The sequence below is a fragment of the Microtus ochrogaster genome, unplaced genomic scaffold (assembly GCF_000317375.1).
Source record: "Microtus ochrogaster isolate Prairie Vole_2 unplaced genomic scaffold, MicOch1.0 UNK33, whole genome shotgun sequence".
NCBI lineage: Eukaryota > Metazoa > Chordata > Mammalia > Rodentia > Cricetidae > Microtus > Microtus ochrogaster.
The window spans coordinates 3057073-3069651 of record NW_004949131.1 but is presented as its reverse complement, the minus strand read 5'-3'; the positions used below and the strand labels follow the sequence as shown (position 1 = coordinate 3069651).

Below are 12579 nucleotides of genomic sequence, written 5' to 3'. Positions count from 1 at the left end.
ACTGTTCCAGCTGTGCCCGCCCAACCCCTCCAGGAGAGCAGTTAGTGCTGCTCCAACTGTGCCTGCCCACCCCCTCCAGGAGAGCAGCCAGTGCTCTTAGCTGATGAACTGCTTCAGCTGTGCCGGCCCACCCCCATTAACTATTATGCCTAGAAGGTATTGTGAACTAAGAATATAAAGTCCATCTTTTATGCCTCTTGTTATTTTTGCCACAGAAATTGCCCAAAACTCTGTGACCCCCAGTGTGACCAGTGTGAAAACTGGTGGAGAGGATCCAAGCCAGCAGCTGAAGAACTTCCAGGATATCATGCGGAAGCAGAGGCCAGAAAGAGTGTCTCATCTTCTTCAGGATAACTTGCCAAAATGTGAGTCTTGTCTTTTGTGAGTTAACTGTATGTCAGATTGGAGGCAAAGCAGCATGGTGAGGGAGAGTCCTGTGGTCCTTGCTTGAGTACTGTTGGGCTCAGTGGTACTGATGCTACTGATCATTGGCCTCCTCTCTTTTGTTACCCATTGCCTATATACTGAACAGTGTACCCTGCACTTGTCACGGTACTGGGACATCATTCTAGTCCTGAATATAGCCATGAAATGGCCAAGCTGAGACCTGAACTCAGGTCTGTCTTTCCCCAAACCCGGAGAGTCTTCTTAAAAGACTGCACTGTCTTTTGTTTGTCTCCATTTTAGCTGTTTCTACTTTTCAATATGATCGTTTCTTTGAGAAGAAAATTGATGAGAAAAAAAATGACCATACCTACCGAGTTTTTAAAACTGTGAACCGGAGAGCACAAATCTTCCCCATGGCTGACGACTACACCGACTCCCTCCTCACCAAAAAGCAGGTGTCGGTCTGGTGCAGTAACGACTACCTAGGCATGAGTCGTCACCCGCGCGTGTGTGGGGCAGTCATGTAAGTAACTGGCATTATTTGGCAAGACATAGATGGCTTTTACAGCTGGACGTTTTGTGGGAGAATATTTAGTCACTGCAAGTGTGCCACGGTGATACTGCTGTTCCCTGTGGACACAGCTCTCGGTCCTCCGGTCCAGGAGTCCCAGGATTGAGTGCAGGCCACCATACTTTACAGCAAAGCCCCTCCCTGCTAAGCCACCTCACTGGCACATGTTCTCAGCCTTTGATAACCACCGCTGTTGACTTTCTTAGAGACAAATATGAAGGTAGTGGAAAAGGCTATTTCAGGATGACGTGTTTAAAAGGATGGAGGTCCCATCTTTGTCCTTCAGGAGGCTCACCATGGCTTGAGAGAGTTGTTCATCAAATTCTCCAAGGGCTTGCTAAAGAGAGTCCCATATGAGGTTGAGCAATAGCATTTGCATGTGTCCTAATGTGTGACTGCTTTGCTGCCTTCTAGAGTGTGCTTTCTCTTAACTTATTGTTGAGGCAGTGATTATTCTTAGAAAAAGAAGCCTTATTTAAGTTACATGGCTAATATGTCTTAATGACTGTTAAATGAACACTTAAGCTGAAAGATTTATTTATTTTATGTGCATGAGTATTTTACCTGCATGTCTGCCATGTGTGTGCCTTAGAGGTCAGAAGAGGCTATTTGATCTTCTGGAACTAGGAATTGAACCTGGGTCCTCTGGAAGAATAGTCAATGCTCTTAACCACTGAGTCATTGCTCCAGTCCCTGAACACTTATTCTTAACAATCGCTCTAAGATTTATGGCCCAGGTTTCATAATGAAAGAGCTCCTAGGTGAGATCAACATAATTTTCATTTTCTTGGGTTCTGGAAAGAGGACCAATTTATATGATGTTTAGAACCATGGGTTAAAAGGTTCTTTTTTTTTTAATAAAAAATAAATTGGTCATACTGGTGCATGCCTTTAATCCCAGCACTTGGGAGGCAAAGGCAGACAGGTCTCTGTTAATTCAAGGCCAGCCTGGTCTGCATAGTGAGTTCCAGGATAGCTAGAGCTACATAGTGAGATCCTGTTTCAAAAAAAACAAACAAACAAAAAATTAAAATGAAATAAAAATAGAACTGTGAGTTTTCTTGCTTAGTTGAAGTATAATCATGGTCTTGTTGTTGTTGTTTTGTGTGTATGCTGGGATTACAGGCACATACTCCATGTGTGTTTATGCAGTACCAGGAATTGAACCCATGGCTTTTTATATACTAAGTAAGCACTCTACCAACTGAGCTCCAGCCCCAACCCTAAAGTGTTCGTGTGTGTGTGTGAGAGAGAGAGAGAGAGAGAGAAGAGAGAGAGTGTGTGTTATAGTGTGTATTTATGTGTGCTATGTACTTGTATGTGTAGGGTGGGGTGGGGTGTGCTTAGAAGCCTGAGGGCAGCCTTAGGTCTTTACTCCATAGCCTTTTATCTTTGTTTTTTGAGATCCCCTCTGCTCCAGTGCTGGGGTTGTAGGAATGTAAGACCCCTGGATTTTAAATGAATTCTGGAACTAGAGAGATGGCTCAGAGATTGAGAGAACTGGCTGTTCTTCCAGAGATCTAGAGTTCAATTCCAGCAACCACATGGTGGCTCATAGCCATCTGTAATGAGGTCTGGTGCCCTCTTATGGCATGCAGGCATCCATGCAGGCAGAACACTGTACACATAATAAATAAGTAAATCTTTAATAAGTTCTGGAGATCTGAACCCTGGAGTATTAGTATTTCACTTATTTTTAACAGGGAGACTGTGAAGCAGCATGGTGCAGGAGCTGGTGGAACTAGGAATATTTCTGGCACCAGCAAGTTCCACGTGGAACTGGAGCAGGCGCTGGCCGACCTCCATGGCAAAGATGCAGCGCTCTTGTTTTCCTCCTGCTTCGTAGCCAACGACTCCACCCTCTTCACCCTGGCTAAGATGATGCCTGGTAAGGAGGCCTTGTGTCAGTGTCCTAGCACGTTTGAGGGTCTGCATAATGACAAGAGCATTGGCTACTAAGAAGGCCCCTCCAAGTCAGCCTGGCAGCCTGGATCAGCACGAGGTGCTGACTGGGAGTTCTAGCAGAACGTGGTCAGAAGGTCCTGCCCTCAAGCCCCTGACTCGATTGTAGTCATATTCTAAGAAGCTCCTTTAGCAGATGCTTCATTGCATTTAGTCACATCTTCATTGAGTTTAAATGAGGTACCCATTTTATTTTTTGAGACAGTTTTTATTTTTGCACATAATCTCACTGTGTAACACAGGCTGGCTTCATGCTGTTGGTTCTCCCGCCTCAGAATGCTGGGCTTCTGAGTATGTGGCATTGTGGCTTTAAGGTTGTTCTCCATGTTCTGTGTTTTTTTTTTGTGTTCTGTGTTTCATGATGCTGGGATAGAACGCAGGGCGTCAGCTCATGTAAATCAAGTGCCTTGCAACCGAGCTCCATCCCAACAGCCATGGGCTATCTTTGCCTTTGCATTTTCTGAGAAGAGACACAGTAGCTAGTTACCATGTCAGGACAAATACTGACTCACGGTGTCTTTCATAGTGAACATTTTCAAGGCACTGTCAGCAGGAAAAGGTCTGTTGTACCTGTCCAGGATGTCAGTTGTCTTTGATGCCTCTGCCCCTAAGATGCATTTTTCTCACATCAGGCTGTGAAATTTACTCTGATTCTGGGAACCATGCCTCCATGATCCAAGGGATTCGCAACAGTCGAGTGCCAAAATACATCTTTCGCCACAACGATGTCAACCATCTCAGAGAACTGCTGCAAAGATCTGACCCCGCAATTCCCAAGATAGTAGCATTCGAAACTGTTCATTCCATGGATGGTGAGTCTGTGCTGAGACAGTCTGAAGCCTTGAACTGATTAAAAGGTGCAGTGTGTTGGCCCTGGGGGCAGAGCTGGTCGTCAGGCTTCTGCTTCACGGTGTCTCCAGTGCTACACTCATTGCCAGGAACAAACAAAAATAGGAGGTTTCCTTTGGTTTTGCATTTTTGTCTCTGCTGGGATTCTATAATTGAGAGACATTGTATGGATGGGGTAACCGGGTTTTCTGCTCTGGCTGTTGCTAGACTGTGACCTCAAGGCAAATAGGTACTGGGGTAAGTTCATTTTCTCTCCAGTACTAAAAGTGACCCCACAGAATATAAGGCAAGCCAGGCATTGGTGGCACACACCTTTAATCCCAGCACTCAGAAGGCAGAGACTAATGGAACTGAGTTCAAAGCCAGCCTGGTCTCCAGACAGAGTTCCAGGGTAGCCAGGGTATACAGAGAAACCCTGTCTCAGAAAAACAGAAAAAGAATGTAAGTCCTTTGCTTTGGCTCTAACCACGAATATTAATATTTTCTGTGGCTTTCTTTAGGAGCAGTGTGCCCACTGGAAGAGCTGTGTGATGTGGCCCATGAGTTTGGAGCAATCACGTTTGTGGATGAAGTCCACGCAGTGGGGCTGTATGGTGCTCGAGGTGGAGGGATCGGTGACCGGGATGGAGTCATGTCAAAAATGGACATCATTTCTGGGACACTTGGTGTGTGTGCTTTGTAAATTCTACTTTTACACTGAACTTCGGATATATAACAAGACCAGCGGCTGGCTGGTCTGACCGGCATCAGGATAGGAAGCAGTGTGGTAGCATGTAAAGCCTGGACTGTTTCTCTTTGGGGTGCATTTTGTTTTAGTCTATAGCCCAGGCTGACCTCACGATGGCCCTCCTGCTTCAAGTTCCCCAGTGCTGGCTCTGTAGGCATGGCACCACTTCCATCTTGCAGTGAATTTTTTCATTCTAGTGGATGCTAGCCCTGCTTCGGAGCATCCCTGGGGAAATGGAGGCTCGCAGACTCCCACAGCTAAACATGACAGGAATTACATTACTTGCCATCTGAGCTCATTCCAGCCATTCTTCTGGCTCTTACTGCATCCTGTGACAAAGGCCTTCACTCTGTGCTGCTGGATTCTGAAGGAGCCAGCGCCCCAGTGCTCTTCCAGCAGGTGCTGGGAAATGCTGTGCTCTGTGCCTGGCCCAGGGAGCCAGCGCTCTGCTGTCCCAGCCTGCTCCTCTCCTCATATGGCACCAAAGTCTGGCCCTCAGTCCCGGCTGTGCAGCTCCCTGGTTGTGTGACCTTTCCATGCCTGTTTTGTTTTGTTTTCTCCCCATCAATGTGATGGAAATAGCACTGGCAACTGTATCAGGATTTCTGTAGAGAAGATAAATGAGTATTTATAGCTCATTACTGTAGATGTTGCCTTCGCCTGTAAGAATTGCTGAGAGGTTGTAGAAATTCAAGGGTTTTTCTTTTTCTTTTCTCTTTCTATAAACATTCTGAGTTTGTTAAGGGCAGTGAGAAACCCATGTAGCAGTCAGTGAATGCTAAGTTAGAACCTATACTTAGTTAAGGACCAGCAAGGAAAACCCAGCGTCTTCCAGCCCTGTCAAGGGAGTGAAGCCTCCTCCAGACCCAGAGGAAAGCCCCCTATTCAAATGCCAATTCCAGTGTGTGGGGTAGGCTTGGTGGAGGTGTGGCCCAGTGAGGTGGAAGTGCTAAGCAGAGAAATTTCCACTTGAGGAGTTTGCCCCTGCTTAATCCTCTTGTGGTTGAGAAAAATGTTCACTTCAGAACAGAGAGTTAAAGCTCCTGAGAACCAACCCTTTTGGAGCCCTTAATCCTGAAATATGAGACACAGATTATACAAGGGCCTTAGCCAGAACTGAAAAACAAGCCTGACCCTAAATCAGCCCTAACAGGTTCTGAGTGTTTGTATTTATCCAGCAAATGCCAATTGTCCAGACTCTGCCCTTTGCTTGAACAGCAAGTAAGGGTTCAGTCCTGCCACAGATGCTTTAGCCAGGTGACGGCCGCAAAGTCTGCGGTGCCTCTCGGCACCCATGCTGCTGTTGCCAACCTAACAGCTCCTCTTCCTCCCAGGTAAGGCGTTCGGCTGTGTCGGAGGGTACATCGCCAGCACAAGTTTGCTGATCGACACCGTACGATCCTACGCTGCTGGCTTTATTTTCACCACCTCCCTGCCTCCCATGTTGCTGGCTGGAGCGCTAGAGTCCGTGCGGATCCTGAAGAGTGCCGAGGGGCGCGCCCTCCGCCGCCAGCACCAGCGCAATGTCAAGCTGATGAGGCAGATGCTGATGGACGCCGGCCTCCCGGTCATCCACTGCCCAAGTCACATCATACCTGTGCGGGTAATGGCCTGTCTGTGGTCGAACTCCACACGTGACATGCCAGTGTTCTGTCCACCTTCCTAAAGCTGGGCTTGTGCAGGGAGATTGCTAGGGCTGGGGCCACCCAGTGGCCCTCTGTCTTCAGTGTCTGGGCTGCCTTCACAATAAGAAGGAAGTCTTTGAGCTGGAGCACAGATTCCCTCTCCAGAGCAGTAACCTTAACAGAGTAAACACGGAACTTGTGTCTGGACAGCTCTGGAAGCCAAGAGCGGGCAGCTTTGAGGTGTGACTTTCCACCTGGTGCATTTCAGAGCCGGGCTTGCACTTCCCTCTGCAGTCACATCCCTGCTGACATCACGGTTAGTGTAAGGAAATAGCTAGTACCCCAGAGCAGGCAGACCCTCCTGGGAACAGGATTTGCTTGCATGAAAAAAACAAAACAAAAGCACCTCCTTGACCGTACAGGACCTGAGAGGACAGCGTGTACACCTCCTTGACCGTACAGGACCTGAGAGGGCAGCCGTGTGCACCTCCTGGACCATACAGGACCTGACAGGGCAGCCGTGTGTGCCTCCTTGACTGTACAGGACCTGAGAGGGCAGCTGTGTGACATTTCGTACCTGGGTTGTAGCCCGTCCTGCGAATGTTAGCTCCCTTAAACTGCAGGCGTCCAGGCAGCATTGCCCACCTCCTCCAGGCTTGTACACTCGGCTGCAGTCTGGCCTTGAGCCTGAGCCACATGCATGGACACTGTGTTCTTGACTGTCTCTGCCAAATTAGCATGTCTTATTCTGACCCTGCCCCTGCTGTCACTGACCTTAGGTCGCCGATGCTGCTAAAAACACAGAAATCTGTGACGAACTGATGACCAGGCACAACATCTACGTCCAAGCCATCAACTACCCCACGGTACCGCGTGGGGAGGAGCTCCTACGGATCGCCCCCACCCCACACCACACCCCACAGATGATGAACTTCTTCCTCGGTGAGTTGGTGCAGTGATTCCGGGGAATGTCTCCACCACACTGGGACCACACGAAGCTCTGGCAGGGTTTACCTGATGCTTCATGCGGGCAGTAGTTTCTTCCTGTCCCAAGCAGCTAAGCATGCCCTCGGCTGGCACATGACAAAACTCTAAAATTAAACAGTAGTGACTCACTTGACAGTGTGCACGGTCTGTTTGGAAGCTCTCAGGGAGCCTGCCCCCCCCTCCCCCCGCCATGCCCTCTCTTCTGTCATGTGGGTTGTGGCTGTTGAGGGGACTAGAGGCCTCTGATGGTACAAGTCTGCCCTGGTCTTTAGAATCCCGCTCACATTCCTCCGCACTCTCTCCCTTTCCCGATATGAGGTCCTTGAACTACGTCATTCTGGTGGCTCTGTGCTGTTCCCCACCCGCCATGTCCATCCTGAGGTAGACACTGAAGGGGCTTTTAGTTTTAGTTGGCCATTGCCTCCCTAGGCCCTCTTGGACCTTCCCAAGTCAGGTAACTTCGAAAGATAGACTTTATGTTCAAGATACTCAGAGGACTTTTGTTTGGTTTTAGTACTAGAGTTGAACTCTGGGTCTTAGCAGGCTAAGACCCCTGAGCTCCCCTTCCCCAGGTCCCTGAGATACTCAGGTAGCGTACTGACCATGCAGCAGCTACTGAAGCTGGTTTGTAAAGTAAGACCCAACTCTGGGTTGTGTTTTTACTCTTAGAACTGTGTCACTGAGATTAATTCACACACCATAAATTTTACCTTCTTTTTTGTTTTTGGTTTTTGAGACAAGGTTTCTCTGTGTAGCTTTGGTGCATGCCCTGGAGCTAGCTCCTGTAGACTAGGCTGGCTTTGAACTCATAGAGATCTACCTGCCTCTGCCTCCCAAGTGCTGGGATTAAAGAAAATTTTACTTTCTTGAAATACAGAATTAAAAGGCAGTGGTGGCACGTGCCTGTAATCCCAGCACTCAGAAGGCAGAGGCAGGTGGATCTCTGTGAGTTCAAGGCCAACCTGGTTCTAGAACAGGCTCCAAGGCTACACAGAGAAACCCTGTCTCTAAAAGCAAAAAAAAGGTTTTCAGATACCTTCATGGTGTTGACTAGCTCTGTTTTTTTCATTGCCATATGATTTCCTATTTGCATCCGTGCATGGGCGCTGGATGCTTGCACTGATGGAAGTCAGAATTGCTGCTGCCCTGAATACTGGGGTGCAGGCTTCTGTGTGGACGTGCTCTGATTCTTTGGGGCTCAAACACTGTCTTTCCCCACAGAGAAGCTGCTGGTCACGTGGAAACGAGTAGGGTTGGAGCTGAAGCCACATTCGTCAGCGGAGTGCAACTTCTGCAGGAGACCCTTGCATTTCGAAGTGATGAGTGAGAGAGAAAAAGCCTATTTCTCAGGCATGAGCAAGATGGTGTCTGCCCAGGCCTGACTATGACCTCAGTTACTCACCTAACCCCCTACCATTACCATATCCAAATAGTAGCCAGAATTGTCTTTATATGTGAAATAAATTATATATTAAATATTAATCTATAGTAAAATTATAGTCCTGAAAATAAATTCTTGTGTGTTGGGTATTTCTGCTGTTGACTGCTGAATGGAGAAATAACTTAGCTGGCCTGCGCTGAAGCTGTATACACTGATGTCCTGCAGGCCTTGTGCTCTGTTCAGATCTGACCAGCACCGCACTGAGCCTGTAGGTGGGCCAGTTGGTGCCCCGGTAACTGCAAGCAATGATGCCACCTGCTGCTGACTTCCCTTTAAACCTCCTGTCTCGGTGTGCCCACAGCCGCCATCACAGTTCTGTCCTTCCTGCTTTCCTTCAGCCACTGCCTCAACCTCACACTTCCCACCGCAAGTCACACTTCAGTCAGGCCTGAAGGAGGGCCCATCTGTGTTTACCAAGTCTTGTGTCCTGCCCCTCCCTGGCCCCTATCATGCCCTCTGTAGAGACTGAGCAGGGCTTTCTGCACCTCGTCTGCCCTCTCCATTTGTATTTGGGTCTTGCCGTTTCTTGTGCAGTCTGAAGCCATCCCTTGTCTTCTGTCACATACTTCTCCTCCTCTGCTGTCTCTTCTGCACAACAGACATGACCTGTAGCCCATAGCCAAGCTGGCACCCAGACCTGACCCCTCACAGCTGCAGCTGTCTTTGTCCCACCTCTGCACAGCCCTTGCCACCCCTATTGCCAGTCTTGCCAGACCCAGCCACTGGTTCTTCTGCCTCTCACTAGATCCCTCCGTGGTGTCTGAGCGGTTGGTCTTGGTTTTCTTTACAGCTTTCCCGTCCAAGTCTAAGCCACTCCGTTCCCTGCTCCCAGTAGTGTCCCTCTGTGCTGGCTGTTCCTATGACTGCTGTTGGGCCTGCTTCACCAGGCACCCCACCTCACAGTCTTCCTGGGGTCTCCCAGGTCCACATGGTGTAAAAAGCATTCTGCACGCCCCCCCCCCCGCACCCCCACAGCCGCTTCTGCACCTGGTCCTCACATCATTGGCTCAGGGGATGCAATCTCTCATCTAGAGCCAGCTCTCTGCTCTCTTACATAGCAGCAAACCCATCTTAGGCCAGGCTGCTGCTACTGCTGCCCGCTTTTGCCTTTGCCTCCACCCCAACAGCAGTCTGAGAGGTCTTAGAAAAACACGGAAGCCTGAGTAACAGAGACCTCAAAACCCACCCCCACAGAGATACACTTCCTCCAACAAGGCCATTCCCTTTGGGGGCCATTTTCTTTCAAACCATCACAGCAATAGATAGGAGTTTATGGCCAAGGGTGTGGGTGACAGCACAGCCACCTGGAAGGTCTACACCCATCTAGGACGACAGTCTATTCCCCAGGCCTATGAAGATGGAGTTCAGGCTGGGCGGTGGTGGTGTACACTTTTAATCCTAGCACTCGGGAGGCAGAGGCAGACGGATCTCTGTGAGTTCGAGGCCAGCCTGGTCTATAAGAGCTAGTTCTAGGACAGGCCCCAGAGTTACAGAGAAACCTTGTCTTGAAAACCAAAAAACAAAACAAACAAACAAGAAATGAAATTCCCGGGGGCTGGAGAGTTGACTCAGACTGCTCATCTAGACGACCAGAGTTCAATTCTCAGCCACCACCGTCTGTAATGAGATCTGGTGCCCTCTTCTGGTCTGCAGGCATGTATGCAGACAGAACACTGTATAGATGATAAATAAATAAATCTTTTTTAAAAAAAAATTATTAAAAAAGAGAAGACGGAATTCCCTCCTCCCCCTCCTCCCTTCATCCCTCCTCACCTATATCCTTCAGCCCTTCCCAGATACCCCCAGGCCATGCGCAACTAGGGCAGAATTACATACAAGTTAAAGAGGTTTCTTAGGGTTTCTATTGCTGTGAAGAGACACCATGACCATGGGGTGACTTATAGTTCAGAGTCTATTATCATCATGATAGGAAATATGGTGTGCAGGCAGACATGGTGTGTAGAAGGAGCCGAGAATTCCTTTATCTTTTTTTTTTTTTTTTTTTTGGTTTTTCAAGACAGGGTTTTGCTGTAATTTTAGAGCCTGTCCTGGAACTAGCTCTTGTAGACCAGGCTGGCCTCAAACTCACAGAGATCCACCTACCTCTGCCTCCTGAGTGCTGCCACCACTTTTTAAAAATTTTTTTTAAAAAAATTATTTACTTTGATTTGTATTGGTATTTTGCCTGCTTGTATGTCTGTGTGAGGGTATCAGATTATGGATTCAGAGATAGTTGTGAGCTGGCATGTGGGTGCTAGGAATTTAACCCTAGTCCTCTGGAAGTGTTCTTAACCACTGAGCTATCTCTCCAGTCCCTGAGAATCTTACATCTTGAGTCACAGGCAGCAGGAAGTGAACTGAGACACATCATGTTCAACTTATATATGTTGAGCATATTTAAGACTTCAAAGCCCGCCTCCACAGTGACACGCTTCCTCCAGTAAGGCCATAACTACTCTAACAAAGTCTCACCTCGTAATATTGCCACTCTCTATGAGCTTATGGGAGCCGATTACATTAAAACTACCACAGGAGGGGTGGCTGGATTCTTGAGTACGGGTCCTGAGAGACTCCCCACACCCTTTTCGAAGTTAACAAGCCCAGCTGTGATGCCCTCTGGCCCGCAGGTCCAGTTGAATTCCTGCAGATGGCAGCCATTTGGCTGAGAGAACAATCCTGTGCAATAGCCTCTGACATCACCACACTTCTCTCGGCCTCCTGCTTTCATGTCCTTCAATAACCTGGTTTCCACACATGGTTGTAATATTGCTTACCCACCCACACCCCCTGAGACAGGGTTTCTCTGTGCAGCCCTGCCTGTCCTGGAACTTTGTCTGTCAACCGGGTTGACCTAGAACTCAGAGATCTGCCTGCCTCTGCCTCCTGAGTGCTAGGATTAAAGGTGTGTGCCACCATTGCCTATAGTGGCATATTATTACTTGTGCTATAACCACCTGGCTGTAATATCGCTTTGAGGATAGGTGCCTTGTCTTTCCCATTCTGTCCTCTCCAAGTCCAGCACAGAGCCCAGTGTTCAGTAGGTGCTGAGAAAATATGTATTGATTGAATGAAAGGGGGCCCTGGTGACATCCAAATCACGTGAGCAGGACGACTGAGCTGAGGAAAGGCCAGGCAGCTGGAAATATAAGAATCCAGCTGTGCATTCTGTCTCACAGCTGTAGATGGGAGAACTGCATGTTCTCACTGGGCAGGGTTATGCTGAGGCCAGACCTACAGGTCATGTCCCTTTACTTGACAGCATCGTGTGGAACTTGGCTATATCATGGTCCCATCATACCCAGACAGGCCACTGGGCATGAGAGAAGTCACACACCTCAGAACCACAGTATATTTCCTTCCTGATGGGTTTTCCCAGTTTGGCGGCCTCGTGCCAGTTTCCAGAACTACCATTGTTCCTCACATTCCCATGCCTAGCACACCTTCCATTGCCTTTCCTTCAAGTGGAATTGTTTGCCTTTGGCAGGGAGAATGTCCAGATGCTTGAGAGGACCCATTTTTCCTTCCTAAAATGAAGCCAGCAGGGTGAACAAGGTCTGCGGGTCTATCGTCCCTCCCTGCTTCTTGGGGTTATGAGAACACAGGATGGAAGGGTCTGCAGGTAGCAGGGGGGGACATGTGACTACTTAAAAATAACAATAGTTTTTCCAAGTCGACGGAATGTGAAACTGTAGGGTGGCGTGAAAGTTTTGTTTGCAAGATTTTTAGAGGCTTAGGGCACCAAGTGAGCTGTTTGTTAAAATCTCAGTAGACCAGCAGGGGGCATAGCTCAGCAAAATATATATCTTGCAAGCATGAGGCCCAGATTTGACCCTTGTCCCACTTAAAAAAATGCATGCATGATGATTTCCATAATCCCAATGCTGCAGAAGCAGAGACCGGAGGACCCATGGAGCTCACTGGCCAGCCAGTCTCACCTAATTGGTGAGCATCAGGCCAAGACGAGACTCTGATTCGAAGGAGGCAGGCGGCATTCCTGAAGATAGCACCTGGGCTTGTCCTCCAGCCTCCC

At 48.5% G+C, this 12579-nt stretch overlaps 1 protein-coding gene across 1 annotated transcript in view; it reads left to right on the top strand.

Moving 5' to 3' along the window:
* Window positions 1-8624, top strand: part of Alas1 (5'-aminolevulinate synthase 1) — a 14475-nt gene extending 5851 nt beyond the window's left edge. Inside the window, exons 4-11 of the mRNA XM_005368481.2 lie at window positions 216-365; window positions 688-910; window positions 2662-2846; window positions 3553-3732; window positions 4270-4434; window positions 5831-6099; window positions 6901-7063; window positions 8330-8624. Of these exons, the coding sequence (XP_005368538.1) occupies window positions 216-365; window positions 688-910; window positions 2662-2846; window positions 3553-3732; window positions 4270-4434; window positions 5831-6099; window positions 6901-7063; window positions 8330-8490 (1496 nt within the window). The 3' untranslated portion in view covers window positions 8491-8624. The remainder of the gene's footprint in view (window positions 1-215; window positions 366-687; window positions 911-2661; window positions 2847-3552; window positions 3733-4269; window positions 4435-5830; window positions 6100-6900; window positions 7064-8329) is intronic.
* The last annotated feature ends 3955 nt before the right edge of the window (window positions 8625-12579 follow it).